Consider the following 15,960-nt stretch of genomic DNA (forward strand, 5'->3'; position numbering starts at 1 on the left):
AGTTTAACCTTTCCAATGACTCCTTGTGAGGGAATTTCTCCTCTGTCCACATGTTTTCCACATGGTTTTTGTACTGTATATCAGCACTGATCTTGTGTGGCCTGTCACTGCACTCCAGCACCACACTGTCCCTGTTTGTCTCCTTTTGGTCTTATCTGTTCCCAAATTAAGTTACTTTGCAGTGACAGATTTAGGTATAGTTACCTCCGCCAATGTTTTCATTGGGGTTTGTTGGTCTGTCTGTCTGTCTCTGTCTGTCTGTCTGTCTCTGTTTGTTTGTTCGCAAACATAACTCAAAAGGTTTTTGTTATGGATAGATTTCGACAAAATTTTCAGGGAAGGTCTGAAATGACCCAAGGAAGGAAACAATTACATTTTGGTACATTACATATCCCTATTACCGTCTGGATCGAGGAAGCGATTTTCGCTTGGCATTTTCGCTTTCGTTTTGTATGTTTTCACTTGGCGGAAGTCTGCACTCTCAGAGTGCTTTTCTAGTTTCCTTTTCACCTATTGATGCTCTTTTTATATGAAGGTACCCTAAATGAAGGTCCTTCTCTAACATTGCTAGGGAAACAGACGTTGTGTAGGAGGTTTTGTAGTTCCACTCTTTATATAAAGAGATTTTTATGAGCTGGCTGAAGGAAAACGTCACCCATTTCCCATTACAACGTTCTGAATGGTTTGAAAGGTCTGAATGATTTGAACGTTCTGAATGATTTGAAAGTTCTGAATGATTTGAACGTTCTGAATGGTTTGAAAGTTCTGAATGTAGTGCTGGTTTCACTGTGGCACTTTGTCGTCCTGCAGGCGCGCCACCAACAGCGAGCTTCCTGTGGCCATGAGGTTTAGGCACTTGAAGAGAACCTCCAAGGAAGCTGTGGGGGTCTACAGGTGAGTTATCAACTAAGGTTCTTGGTCCTTTTCAGCACACAAGTTTTTATTATTTGTGTTATTTTTTTATATTATTATTCATCTGAAGAACACTGTAATATCCTACCTTCACTGTATAGGCTATTATTTTCAAATTTAGATGACGATGCACTGTTTGTAACTGTTCCTACTGTAGCTTGTTGTGACTGCTTGTAACTGATCTCCCTGGTTTTCTGTTCTTTTGTTAGGTCTCCCATCCACGGGCGTGGTCTGTTCTGCAAAAGGAACATCGAGGCGGGTGAGATGGTGATCGAGTATGCCGGGAATGTCATCCGATCCGTTCTCACAGACAAGCGGGAAAAGCACTACGACAGGAAGGTTTGTGCAAGAAAGAAGGAACCTTGAAAACTGTTTATTTGTCTTATAATTCAGTCATTGTGTACCTTTACAACAAATGCTGCCTTTCCTCTTTTGTTTGTGTGTGGTCCTTGATTCTAAGGCTATAAAAAAAGAAAAAAGTTTGTGTGTGTCATTTTGATTGACACATTGCTTCATGAGCATAGGAAGGACTATATATTTTTTTGTTTGTTTGTTGAACTCCGATATCACCAACTTTTTTTTTTCCAGAATCACTGATTTCACCTTTAAATGTCTGGCTGCATTTTCTGCTTTCCTTTTACTATTTAAGTCCTAAATTAGCCCCTCGTTTCTGTTTCTCGCAGGGCATTGGCTGTTACATGTTTCGAATCGACGACTTTGATGTTGTTGATGCCACGATGCATGGCAACGCGGCGCGCTTCATCAACCACTCCTGCGACCCCAACTGCTACTCGCGCGTCATCAGCGTAGACGGTCTGAAGCATATCGTCATCTTCGCGCTGCGGAAGGTCCTCCGCGGCGAGGAGCTCACGTACGACTACAAGTTCCCCAAGGAGGACGCCAACAGCAAGCTGCACTGCAACTGCGGTGCTAGGCGCTGCCGCCGCTTCCTGAACTGAAGAGGGCGCTAGCGAGCAATGAGGCCAGGAGGCGCCAACAAAGACAGAAGAAAAAGAAGTCGTCAAAACGCAAGGGTGGAGGATAATGAAAGACATGAATTGAGTTGCGTCAAGGCGGACATTATGCTTCTCGATTAGGGTGGTAAATCCTCTGGATTCAGGTGTAGCTTTGCCCTATAGTGTAAAAAAAAGAAAAAAGGAGAAAAAAAAGCAAAGACATGTTAAGAAGTCCAGCATAAGCTTAAGCTGTGTGAGTGCTACTTCAGAGACTGGGATGGCATGGGAAGGGGAGTTGTGGTGTGGGCTTGGAGCTTGATGCAGGGCTATCCACATTTGCCTGTTACGCAGCCACACTTGCACCAACGAGATGCTTTAAATAGTGAGGGAAAACAAACAAAGCAGGGAACAATGAGATGCATCAGGGACCTAAAAGTCCCGTCTCTCCCAGTGGTCATGATCTCCTTAGGGGGAGGTCGAATCATCATGAAGGGGATGAGTTTTTGTTATTTGTGCTGAAGAAGACCCCATGGCAAAATGACCCATTCATGTGAAAATAACATCTGGATTTTGCCACACTTTTTCCTCAATTCTTCATACTCGCAGCCGAACCATTCTTGTCACTGTACTCTTCCCATCTAAAAACTCTTGACAGCTTAATTCCTTAATCTTCCCTTTTGCCCATTAGGAGAGTTCCTTCTACTCTCGGTCCTCTCCTAGGACTCGTTGCCTCCTGTAATGACCAGGTTATATATATGCTTGACTTCTGAGCCTAAGAGGACGGCGTTGTGATACCATGTCCTCTGCTGGAGCGCCACCCTCTGGACAGTGTGGGTAAAATAATAATAATTAAAAAAAAAGAACCCTCTGCAGTTCCTCATCGGGTTCATCGGGTTGAACCCACAACATCTTTGGACAGGCCAGATTAACAGTCTCAAACAGAGACTCGTTTGAAATGCAGCTTTATCACACACGAAACAAACGGACTCTCGCACACTCTGATGTTTGTTTGAGCAGCTATATTTTTTACTGCAGAACTGTTGAAATGCAGGGAAGATGTGATGTTTCCCTTTTCTACTGAACACTTTGCTGTTGTTTGCGGGTGACTTCAATTTATGTAGGTGCTACTCAAAGACAACCAACTCTTTTCTCTGTGAAGTAGAACCAGTTCATAAGTAGAGCCTGCTTTCATCCTGCATAGAGAAGAACCGCTTTTCCGGATATATATATATATTTTTCCTTTTCTTTATGGCTGCTGTGACGAGCGTAGAGGTTCTTAGGCACGAAGAGTGGAACAAAACCATTACAAATTCAGCTCTCCTAAAATAATTTTATGATTTTTTTTGTTTTTGTTTTTTGTCCTAGTGATTGTTCATAACAGACATACAGTAGGACATCTTGAAGTGTTATTATACAGTATCCTCGGAACAGCCATTTTTCTGTACGGTGTTTTTTTAAGTACCAGCACAGCAGTGGAGCCCTATTCCATCTTTGGCCTCCATCTTGTTGAGATGTTCTTGAATCCCGAAGTAAGTGGCATGAAGGACTACCAGCAGAAGCAAATCACATCACAGAACAGACACAAAACCCCAAAGTAGGCTCTCTGACCCTCAATGTCAGCAGATCTCCTTAGTCTACAAGAAGAGGGCCATTGTGGGGAATATTGTTGCTTGCTTGAATGGGTGACCTCTTCTGACAGTCCAGAACTTCGTGTTTGGCTTTACCAGTAGTCAGGTCTGAAATGTACAGGTGCACACATTTAAATTTTGAGTGATAACTTACCTGCTGTTCTAGCACAAATTTGAAAATGTTGTCTGTATATAGTTGTCTACAGAAATTTCCTAACTTGTTCAAATTTTTTACGCACTTTTTTTAATTTATGATGCTATGATCTGAAATAAAGGTGTTAATGATGTTTGAAGAAAATTGTGTCGGTGTTGTTAAATTAAAAAATGGGAAGCTGAAAGAAATATGATCTAAAATGATGGAGCACTTCTTAATCTAAGATTTAAGATTGTTTCATTCTTATGAGGCCACTCCATGATGGAGCAGCACAAAATCTGAGATCTAGGATGATTCAGCACTTTTTCAGTCACAGAGCCAAGATGATGCAGCACTTTTCTGTCTGGAAGCTAAAATGATCGAGTGCTCCTCATTTCCTTTATTCCATCCCAGAAGAGGACGACACTTGAGGCTCATACAGAAGTAGACCAATGCCATTCTGAGCTTTTCACCTGGTCTGACTCCAGACTTAAAGGAGAACACCTGAATTTTCTTCACAAAGATCTCGGTCTCTCAAGGCCACCGAGTAAGCCTACTGTTTGTAAGTGGAATGTACTACTGTAGCTGAAGTTGCTAGTCCCAACATGCACCCAAAGTGTAACGCTGTAGCTGCCTAGTGTGAAATGAAGCAGCGTATAGCCTTACATAAAAGGAAACTGTACATGAAGCATATTGTTTCCATTAGTCCATTAATGTGCCCCTTGCACTACTTTGACCTTTTTTTTTTTTTTTTTTTAATTAATGTATGTTTTTATTTTATGTAATTGGTGGGTTTTCAACCAATTGTGATCCAGTGACCACCATTCTGACCAAGGAAGTAGTCAAGAAATCTAGACCCGAGCCCGGGTAGTCTAGCAACTCTCCGTTTACTTGGGAGCTTGTCATTTTCAATGAGGGCCGGGCCAATCACATCTTGTATAGAGTCGGTAGGCGGGCTTAACATGACAACTGACCTGCGACCAGAAGTTGCCACCACCTGCTACTTGAAAACAAGAAGATGATTCGTTGAGCGCTATGATATCCTATTGCGGGGAGAGGGAATTTGAAAGACAACCGTTTATCCCACCCCTCCGATTGAGCCCTGCTATGGTGATTTTCTAGATCCTATAGATTTCTATACCCTATCTTGATGTGGGTCTAGCTCTTTAGGCTAAGCCTGGGGAGCAGTGCAGAATAAAAGATAATCGGGATTATCATATCGAAACTGTGGTCACTAATTTGCACTTCACCTGTCGAAGAAATTAGAGCCCTACGTTTCACCAGCCACGGACCACGGACAAGTCCTGAACTAGAGAATCAGCCTATCGTAGGCCTCCAAATTGAATATCCACATGCTGGAATTTGTTTTTACTTGCTCTAACATTGCGAAATGAGGGCAAAGGTCTATATTTGCTCACAGACTGTTGTTAACAAATGCTTTTATGAGACTTTTAACCAAACATGTATAGGTCTACTAAACAGAAGCATGTTGTGTTTGGTGAAGGAACACAAACAGTAGCCTAATGAACTTTGTCCACCTTCAAATCACTGATGACTGTCTTAGGTTAGGCTACACCTAGATAAATATCTCAATAAGTGTTTGCACATTTAGTTCTTCTAAAAAATGTCTTGTTGCTCAAGATATCTGCTATGAATGGCGTTTTTCTTTTTAATCACTAGAAATCACAGCATGTGAAAAAGGCAGTCAGCTGTTTAATACATTCTGTGTGTGTGGGTATTGATTTGACTATTGACCCTAAACCAGCAGACGTCCATTTTAGGGTTGCAACTGAACTTTACCATGCAGGGTTGATGCCTTCCTATTGATTGATTTCAATACACGAAGCTGAACAAGAGCTGCTGAGCTGCTGAATCTCTGCAGACAGTTGCCAAGGTAAGGTTCTCACGGACATCTCATGACATGCTGAGACCATGGACTATAAAAAAGGCTAAAACCTACAATAAACAACACTATCAGTGACTTAGTATGTACTGTAATCATTATTATGAATTATTAGTTACTGTTTTGCTTGTATAGTTGTGAATCTCTGAAGTTCTCTGAAAATGTGTTTGATGAAATGCTGCCTTCCAGGTGTCCTGTCATCACCATGAGGAAGCTGCTACTTATCACTCTCCTGGTCCTGGTCACTCTTGCCTTTAGTAAGCAGAAGCTCTCTTCTCAGATGCCTAACAGTGAAGTTACTCTGTGAAAATGAGCACTCTCTGTCTGTTTAGTCACAAGTGATGTGTGAATGCACACACACTGCCTGTTTGTATGTTTCCAAGGGTGCATGAAGGCAGATTCTTAAACTATTTGGATCATGGAACTGCAACAGCAACATGTTATAACAACAGAATGTATTTACACTTTTGGAGTTCCCATAACCTGCTTATTTTTGGGGAGTGGACAGTTGAACCCCTTTAAATGGAACGTGGTGTGGTGGCGGTATTCTGTGCGGCCATTTTAATTCTTGGCTACTCTCTTCTAAAGGTGCAGAGGGTGTCCGTGCCCCAAGGCAAGCAGAACCCTTTGACTTGTGGTCTCTGTACGATCAGGCCATGGAGCAGATCAGCAAGACAATTGGAGAAGAGCAGCTGCGTTCTATAGGAAAGTAGGTTATGACTTGGTCTAAAAATACTCACCCACTCGCTTCTGTGACACTGAAAAATAGATACAAATTCTGACTTACAGTAGCCCAAGTTAGTTCAATTTGTTGTATAGTAAATTATTATGGAATGAAATGGCTTGAATGTAGTCAAAGGAAAAATATCCGCACACTGTCTTACATGCTCCCGGTTTAATGGCAAAGTACAACGTTTCGACCACTCAGCTCTTCCTCAGGTATACCTTACCTGAGTGGTCCAAACGTTGTACTGTAGCCTACTTTGCCATTTAACCGGGAGCATATAAGACAGTGTGCGGATATCTTTCCTCTGACTACGTTTGTGCCCATATCCAGCACCTGTTGAAATTATATAGATGTGCGTACACTGCAAAAATCTAAATTGTGTCTCTTTTCTGTCTCAGAGCCACAACTGAATTAGCCATCAATGTGGGACATGCAGCAAGCAAGCTCATAAATTCAGTCATCCACAAAGCCTAGAGTTATCTCCAAGCCGGAGCATATGGTGAGTCTGCCATGGATCTGGGTTTGAATATTGTAGAGTGTGTTAGTTTGTAGCTTAGTTTATTAATGTGTGACCAGCAGACAAATGCAGCCACGTCGTCCCACACTGATAGAAAGGTTATTTCAGTTTCTTATAATCAGAGGCGCTTACAGGAATGAATGTTATGGTACCACACACACACACACACACACACCGTTACAAATGTATACTGCCTACTGTCATGGGATACTGTGCAAAGTTGGTAGTTATGGCAGGCCTTGAATACACACTGAATAACTGAATACACACTGTCTTGTTGTTGAGTAGCCTGATGGTATGGTACGCACAGTGTGTATAGTACACCTGCAGGCGCACCTGCTTATGAAAAAAATAAATAATGATTTCTTATGTCTGCTTTCAGGATTTCTCTGGACCTCTGTGATGTCTCTGGTGGTCTTTGTTGTGTCAAATGTGATTCCAGTGGCTGAACTCCACACAGACCATTTTTTTTCTTCCACATTTTTTTTTTCTTCTGTAATTTTGTCTCTCAGAACTGCACGTAATTTGACCTGTAAGATCACTATAACACCCTTTGACATTTGTGGAATTTCGTTCATGGGGGGCCACACAATAAATTAATTTACTGTATGTGTACATTTGCTACAAATCAGCCTGCAGATGGTGTTAAGCGAAGGGTTGCCGAATGAAGTTGAATGTTTATCTGAAAAACCCAATTATTTTCACAAAGGTGGTTGATCGCTAGCCTGCAGTTGATTGCTGGATGGATGTGAAAAATCTGTACTACTGTATATAGCGTGTGCTATTAAATATAACACTGTTGTCATTCTCTCATCATTGAGTTATTGTTATGTTTCAATTAGAACTTGTATGCTTTTAATGGGCTTTTATGCTTTTAATCAGATAGTATAGTAGAGAGAGACAGGAAGTGAGTGGGACAGAGAGTTGGGGTGGGATCCAGAAAGGACCACGGGGCGGGAATTGAACCCGGGTCACCGGCGTCTGCGCTGTCCTCTTGCTAGGACTAACAGGAGGAAGGTGACCTTTACCTTTGAGGTTATTCGCCTTTTGAACTCAAATATGCCCCCAGCCCCCTCCTCCCTCTCCTGGGGCTAACCCCCCTTATGGGTGGTTATAACACAACGTCTTATGTTGTGTTATGTCTTATTATGTCACTATGCCTGCACAGAGAAATTGCCCCTCGGGGATAAATAAAGTTTTTTTTTAATTGAATTGAATTGAATTGAAAACTACTATGATCTTTTATACCATAGAATCTTGTGACAGAAAAAAAGACATGATAACAGCAGAGTATATAGACACTGTCATGTCTTTGACTTTTGGCGATTGGTCCCCGTAGCATGGTTATCTTTGTGGAGTGATGGAGAAGATTTGTCGTTCTCCTTTAAGTGAAGCCGTAATGCTCTGCTAATATTGATTAGCCTACTGTTGGACTGTGGATCGGCTACCAACCTGCCCCGTGGTATGACTGCACTTTACTCTCTGGGCCAACTGCTGTCTGACCGCACACGCTGAATAAAGCTGACATCCTCCACGCTTTTCAGAGGAGGACGCTTCTGCAGACTGAACTCGGATACTCACCAAAGATCTAAGGTACTTCAAAAAGCTGTTCACTCATTTCACAAGCAACTATGCCTGTATTTACACACACACACACACACACAGAGAGAGATACATGTACTGTACTTCTAATTTTCAGACATTCTTCATACAGTATGTGATTGATAAATGAGAGAATTGTTTGAATGTGCCTACTGTACAGTCATGCTTTGTTGCCTTGTGTCTGTGTGTGTGTGTGTGTGTGTGTGTGACTGATGATATGGCATGCTTGTTTGTCAAGAGTTTACCTGGAGCAGGAGTCTCGTCATGTCTAAGCTACTACTCATCTCATTCTTCCTGGTAGCACTTGTCAGTGAGTTCACTTCTCTGTACCATATTACATTTGTGTGTCTGTGTGTATCTGTTTGTACCTGTGTGTGTGTGTGTGTGTGTGTGTGCGTGCTTGCGTGGGTGCGTGTGGTGCAAAGCAAGAAAGAGAGAGAAACCAGTGCACATGTCTAGTTCTACTGTCTCAATTTGCGAATCATATTACATATTACACACATTTGTGTGTGTGTGTGTGTGTGTGTGTGTGTGTGTGTGTGTGTGTGTGTGTGTGTGTGTGTGTGTGTGTGTGTGTGTGTGTGTGTGTGTGTGTGCATATGCATGTGTGTGTGACTGTGCATGTCTGTTTGATTTTGTGTGTTTGTTTTGTGTGTGTGTGTGTGTGTGTGTGTGTGTGTGTGTGTGTGTGTGTGTGTGTGCATGGTGCAAAGAGAGAAAGAGAGAGAAACCAGTGCACATGTCTGGTTCTACTGTCTCAATTTGTGAATCAGACAAAACTCCACACACACTATATATGTTCTGTGTCCCCTGATCAGACAAAACTCCATACACACTATGTTCTGTGTCCTCTGATCAGACAAAACTCCACACACACTATACAGTATATGTTCTGTGTCCTCTGATCAGGTGTGGAGGCCCTCCGTATCCCAAGAGATGCTAATTGGGCCTTTGACACGCTATCAATATATGACCAGACCATGGAGATGATTAGCAGGGTAGTTGGTCGAAAGAACCTTCAAGCTGCAATCGAGTATGATTTTCTTCAAAGCGTTTATAAATCATTCAGCTGTGTTTATCAACAGATGGTTATTCCTCAGTGGTTCTTAGATTGCATAGTTTGATGCTGGAACAAAACATTGAAATAATTTGTTGGTAGTAGAATGAGAGGTTCTTACTGTACTGAGAGGCTTCAGGATTCAGGCTTTTGAACTATTTGTCTTATTTTGCTTTCCAGCACTGCAGCAGAAGTAGTGAAACGCGTGTTTGATGGATCAGAAATAGTTGTGAGAGACGTCATCAAACCTCTCTTTGAATGTAAGTAATATCATTCAGTCTATAAATTAAGTTAAATCCAGGATCCCACCTCTAAATGAATGATGCTTGACCTATATGCATGCATGAATGCACATATGTATGTATGTATTTATGTATGCATGTGTAACATAACACATACATACAGTATGTACTGTACTGTATGTTGATGGAAATATTTTTTCCCTCAATTTCGTTTCAGAACTTCTTCACTGATGTGGAACCCACCACCATTAATCATCAGTCTGTTACAAAGCTATTGTGAAGGCACTAAACTGACTAAGAGCAAAATGTTTTTTTCCCCCTTCACTTGTGTATTAAATAAACCGTTATGATGGACTGCCATGTCAACACATCCCATATCCACTCATTTGAGGTGCAGCGCCACCTAGTTAAAAATGAAAAGGCAAAAAGGATGTATTGTAATCACAAGTATCTTTGGATGACTGGTTCAAAACTGCATGAAAGTATTGAAGTGTAGGATTAATGACACCCTTTGAATGCATGCCCAGTGTGGTGGAAATTTCGTTTATGGGGGGTCATATCAGCTACACACACACACACACACACACACACATACTGTAAACACACTCACACATGCACAGTTGCACACACACGTATACAGTACGCATGCACATGCACACACACACACACACACACACACACACACACACATAAACACCCCCCCCTCGCTAGCATGCACACAATTACACACACACACACACACACACACACACACACACACACACACTAGAGATGCTCCGATCAGCATTTTTGGGGCCGATCACCGATTACCGATCATCAAAATCATGATCGGCCGATTGCCGATCACTGCCGATCACAGAATGGCAGGGGAATGAGAGTCTTTTAACAATAGTCTAGCAGAGTTTGCATCATTTGTAGAAATTAAACTAACTATGAATTAATGTAAGTGGCATAAAAGACAGTAGGCCTATAGGCTAGTCAAGATGTTGAGGAAGCACCATTTATCGATTTGTATTTAGAAAATGAAATAACTTTGGCCATCTTTTCCAAATATGCAGCGAGACATAAAATGATTTCTAACACGGAGGGGGTCAGACAGACCAACACACAGATCACCTAAATGGGATGGGCAATTACATTGCCTAGGCTACTTGAAAAGTATAGCCTCTAAATAGACTGACTACATTAAATGAAAAACGTGTTACACCAAAACCTACTGCCACAAAGTGCAAAACTATGGCTTTTTCTCTGTTCCAAATCCCTAAAAAAGAAACAATGTAAGCTACTGTAAGCAATAAATTGCAAGTCTTTTTTCTCTTGAAATCCCCCATGACTGAAACATGCCGTTAAATGCCATCAGTTTGGGTCAATAAAGTGCGCTGTTAAGCTAGCACAGGGACATTGGACAGGCGTCTGCGCAATGAAGCTATTCTTCAGCTTGTCAATGTAGGCTACACTGTTTGGTAACGTGAGGAGATACACATTAGTATTTCATGCCTGCGGGGTAATATCGTGGATCAAGACAGGTTAGGGCCGACTTACATTCATGCTTACATTGCGCGATATTGCCATGTTTTCACAGTCGGCGAATAAATATCCAAAGTCGGCACAGAAATCATGGCGCGGCGCGCTCCCGTGTGCTCGTTTAATGTAAGGTGTCAATTAGCGGTTGTAAGCCAGTCGGAGTCTTTTTCTAATTCTGCCGTTACGACAATATCAAACATGTCTGATATTATCGCATGTCTGCATAGTCTGTGACTAGTTTGTGACATAAAACTCTATGATTTGTCTTTAGAGGCGAGAGTCTGACTGTCTTTCAAAAATCTTTTAGGCTACAAATATTTGCAAAATCGTAACGTAGGCTAATGAGGGCTTTATCCTCCACAACGAATAGAGGTTGTTCGTGGAGGCAAATTAATTCTGAACGTGATGCCTTTCCATCTCTTATCATCCCTATCGTTAGTAGGCCTAGTCGGCAGATTGAAGCATGAGGAAGTTGGCTGGTTTAGTTTCTCATACCCGACATATTCAGTTGTCCGTCAGTGGTGTTAAAACGTTGTTGGTGGCTTCCACCTCGAGGGATTTCAGCACGACATACATTGCAAATGGTTAATTTTACACTGAACCTTTAGCCTACTCATGTTTGCCACTGCAAGCTCCTCTCTACTCTAGGCTGTTGTGTGCCTGTGCGCCGCGCCTGCAGGTGGAAAAATGTCACGCAAGTAATTTAGGTCACATGATCGGCTTTTTTGATCGGCGCTTTTGAGCTTCACCGATCAAGCCATTTTTAGCCAATATCGGCCGATCATGATCGGCGGCCGATCGATCGGAGCATCACTAACACACACACATAAAGATAAACACACACAAATGCAGACAAGCAGGTATACACAAACACACACACACATAAACACACACACACACACACACACACACACACACACATACACACACACAGAAGTTCACATATAAACAAAACAAACACACACTTTGCACACACTCATTTACATACACAAAAGTTGAAAGAGTAGGTGCTGGAGTAAGAGATGGAGACAACTTGACAAGCGTGATTCATTTTTGCAGAGAGAATGTGCATGACTGAGTGGCAGTCATATTTTGTACCTCTTTGTGGTACATCTAGTTATAACACTACTCAAGGACAGTCTGTCCTATTTGGTGAAGGGACACTAACGATAATATGAGGCTCATCCATCCTCAGACGACTGATAATGATTGTCTTGTGTTACACCTATAGATAAATATGTAAATAAAAGTTTGCCTATTTAGTTCTGTAAGATAAAATGTTTTGTTGCCTAGAAATGGCAGTGCAAAAAAATACATGTTTGATTACATTAGAATGAAGTTCTGTCATATAAATAATGTGTTGTGGCAGTTTCTTAAGCCAGTTTAATACATTCTGTGTGTGTGGGTATTGATTTGACTGTTGACCCCAAACCAGCAGGCATCCTGTTAGGGTTGCAACTGAACTTTACCATCCAGAGTCGATACCTTCCTATCGACCGTTATACTAAAACATACAAGACAGACTACAAACAAAATTAAGAAATAATGAAATAAATAATTACACAAGACATCTTATGACGTGCTGAAACCATAGAATAGGCTAAAACCTGTTGTTCTTATAAGGATTGTTTTACAATAAGCATAATTAAAATAGAGATTTCACAGTGCTCCCAGTTAAAGAGATGCCCTGACAACCATCCCTACGAGCAACACTCTAGCAACAACCTTACTTACCCTAGCAGAAACCTAGCAACAACCTAGCAACCACCTCTATAATGTCAATGTAGCAACCAGCATAGCAACCAACATGATTACCCTAGCAACCAGCTAAGCAACTGCATTATTTTGCATAGCAACCATCTAAACTAACCTAGCAACAACCTAGCAACCACCTCTAAAATGTCAATGTAGCAACCAGCCTTGCAATCAACATGGTTACCTTAACAACCAGCATAGCAACCACTTTATTTATGCGTTTTGGCTTTTTGAATGTTACGTCAATGCAGATAACTTTTGATCCGTGTGCCCGATTTTCAAACATGAGGAACCGTTGTGATCCTGCTGCCTTTAGTAAGCAGAAGTTCTCTTCTCAGATGCCTAACAGTGAAGTTACTCAGTGAAAACAACCACTCTCTGCCTGTTAAGTCACAAGTGTGGATGCACACAGTCTGTTTGTATGTTTCCAAGATTGCATGAAGGCAGATTCTGAAGGTCCAACTGTATTACTCTCAAGAAAACTACCATGATCTTTCAGGGGCTAGGAGGCTAGGAGAAAGACATGTGATAACAGCAGATTGTATATAAACACTGTCACATCTTTGAACTTTTGGTGATTGGTCCCTGTAGCTCTGGGAAATATAGATTTGTCATTCTTCTTTAGTGAAGCCATAATGCACTGCTAATATTGATTACTGCTGGACTGTGGATCGCCAACCAACCTGCCCCGTGGTATGACTGCACTTTACTCTCTGGGCCTACTGCTGTCTGACCGCACACGCTGAATAAAGCTGACATCCTCCACGCTTTTCAGAGGAAGACACTGCTGCTGACTTAACTCAGGTATTTAAAAAAAGCTGTTCACTCAATTCACAAGTAACTATGCCTGTGTTTTTTACAGACAGACAGACAGACAGACAGACAGACACACACACACACACACACACACACACACACACGTGAGCTGAGAATTATAAGGTTCTATCTCCATTTTGGTCGAAATTGAGTTTTTGACATCATCTGATCCATTAGGTGCTTATTAATGCCTGTGTGGTGTAATTTTTGTAAAAAAAAAAAAAAAAAAGTTAATTATTAGCAAAATAAAAAGGTACTACAGTACAGTTTTGCTAGCTATGTAAAACTTTGATGCTCAATATCTCAGAACTACCCTAAACGGAGATAGAACCTTATAATTCTAAGCTCACGAGATTACTGTACTTTTCTTCTGGACTGTCAGACATTCTTTATATGTGATTGATATATGAGAGAATTGTATGCAATGTGCCTACAGTCATGCTGTATCGTTTAGTGTGTGTGTGTGTGTGTGTGAGTGTGTGTGTGTGTGTGAGTGTGTGTAAGACTGATTATTTGGCATGCTTGTTTGTCAAGAGTTTACCTGGAGCAGGAGTCTCGTCATGACCAAGCTACTACTCATCTCATTCTTTTTTGTGGTCCTTGTCATAAGTGAGTTCATTTCTCTGTCCCATACTGTATTAGTATTACATACTGTGTGTGTGTGTGTGTGTGTGTGTGTGTGTGTGTGTGTGTGTGTGTGTGTGTGTGTGTGTGTGTGTGTGTGTGTGTGTGTGCGTGTACAGTACATGCATGTACAGTATGGGTGACTGTGCATGTTTGATTGTGTGTGTGTGTGTGTGTGTGTGTGTGTGTGTGTGTGTGTGTGCATGTGCATATACTTGTGTCTGAGACTGTGCATGTCGGTTTGATTTTTTTTGTGTGCGTGTGTGTGTGTGTGTGGGGGGGGGGGGGGGGGGGGGGTGCAAAGCGAGAAAGAGAGAGAAACCAGTGCACATGTCTTGCACATGTCTAAGTCTACTGTCTCAATTTGTGAATCAGACAAAACTCCACATGCACTATTATGTTCTGTGTCCTCTGATCAGACAACACTCCATACACACTATATATGTTCTGTGTCCTCTGATCAGACAAAACTCCACACACACTATGTTCTGTGTCCTCTGATCAGACAAAACTCCACACACTATATATGTTCTGTGTCCTCTGATCAGACAAAATTCCACACACTATATGTTCTGTGATCTCTGATCAGACAAAACTGCACACACACTACACAGTATAATGCTCTGTGTCCTCTGATCAGACAAAACTCCACACACATACAGTACAGTATATGATCTATGTCCTCTGATCAGGTGTGGAGGCCCTCCGTATCCCAAGGCGTGCTGATTGGGCCTCTGACACACTATCAATATATGACCAGACCATGGAGATGATTGGCGAGATAGTTGGTCGAGAGAACCTTCGGGCAGCAATTATGTATGATTTTCTCCAAAACGTTGATAAATCATTCATCTGTGTTTATCAACAGATGTTTAGTCCTCACTGTTTCTTAGATAGCATAGTTTGATGCTGGAATAAAAACGTTGAAATAATGTCTGTTAGTAGTGAAATGAGGGTTCTTACTGTTCAGAGGCTTCAGGATTCAGGCTTTTGAACTATTTGTCTTTTTTTTTTGCTTTCCAGGACAGGAAGTGGAATAGGAGCACGTATGCTTGATGCAACAGCTAACCTTGTGAGAGACGTCATCAGACCTCTCTTTGAATGTAAGTAGTATCATTCAGTCTATAAGTTAAGAAGGAAATTATTATTATTATTATTATAATTATTATTATTATTATTAACAAAATGCCAAGAACCGTCCTCTAAAGGAACACTGAATAAATGAGTGGGTGCATGAATGTTGTGTTTGACCTATATGTATGCATGCATGTGTGTATGTATGTGAGTGTAACACATACAGTACATATATGTTGATAAAAATATATATTTTTCCCCCCAATTTCATTTCAGAACTTCACTGTCTGTGACTTCTTCATTGATGTGGAACCAACCCCATTGTTCATCATCAATCTGTTACAAAGCCCAGCTATTGTGAAGATGCTAGACTGCCAAGCAAAATATGTTTTTAAAATCACTTTTCTTGTATATTAGACAAAATGTTGTGATGGACTATATGGTACAAAGGATTTTTTTTTGCTCTGGAATTGTTTCATCTGACTTTTGA

The 15,960-nt window shown here is 41.3% G+C and overlaps 1 protein-coding gene and 3 long non-coding RNA genes across 7 annotated transcripts in view; all 4 read left to right on the forward strand.

Annotated features, from left to right (window-relative positions):
• kmt2ba (lysine (K)-specific methyltransferase 2Ba) overlaps nt 1–3,794 on the forward strand; it is a 43,163-nt gene extending 39,369 nt beyond the window's left edge. For both annotated transcript variants that reach the window (XM_062530021.1, XM_062530023.1), the window contains exons 35-37: nt 811–894; nt 1,122–1,251; nt 1,596–3,794. In XM_062530021.1, coding sequence (XP_062386005.1) covers nt 811–894; nt 1,122–1,251; nt 1,596–1,871 — 490 coding nt within the window. In that variant the 3' untranslated portion in view covers nt 1,872–3,794. The remainder of the gene's footprint in view (nt 1–810; nt 895–1,121; nt 1,252–1,595) is intronic.
• A 1,384-nt stretch (nt 3,795–5,178) lies between these two features.
• Nucleotides 5,179–7,581, forward strand: LOC134073068 (uncharacterized). Of its 3 annotated transcripts, XR_009937244.1 has the most exons (6): nt 5,179–5,193; nt 5,411–5,523; nt 5,722–5,789; nt 6,121–6,241; nt 6,658–6,758; nt 7,159–7,581. It is a non-coding gene; the product is annotated as an uncharacterized LOC134073068 (long non-coding RNA). The 3 variants fall into 3 exon arrangements; XR_009937243.1 differs by lacking the exon at nt 5,179–5,193 and having other exon boundaries at nt 5,401–5,523; XR_009937245.1 differs by lacking the exon at nt 5,179–5,193 and having other exon boundaries at nt 5,508–5,614.
• Nucleotides 7,582–8,213: 632 nt separating this feature from the next.
• LOC134073211 (uncharacterized) lies at nt 8,214–10,043 on the forward strand. Its single transcript, XR_009937253.1, has 5 exons — nt 8,214–8,369; nt 8,617–8,688; nt 9,288–9,411; nt 9,616–9,695; nt 9,895–10,043. It is a non-coding gene; the product is annotated as an uncharacterized LOC134073211 (long non-coding RNA).
• Nucleotides 10,044–13,597: 3,554 nt separating this feature from the next.
• LOC134072288 (uncharacterized) lies at nt 13,598–15,956 on the forward strand. Its single transcript, XR_009937151.1, has 5 exons — nt 13,598–13,760; nt 14,307–14,381; nt 15,089–15,212; nt 15,420–15,499; nt 15,747–15,956. It is a non-coding gene; the product is annotated as an uncharacterized LOC134072288 (long non-coding RNA).
• The last annotated feature ends 4 nt before the right edge of the window (nt 15,957–15,960 follow it).

This window comes from Sardina pilchardus, chromosome 24 (assembly GCF_963854185.1).
Source record: "Sardina pilchardus chromosome 24, fSarPil1.1, whole genome shotgun sequence".
Lineage (NCBI taxonomy): Eukaryota > Metazoa > Chordata > Actinopteri > Clupeiformes > Clupeidae > Sardina > Sardina pilchardus.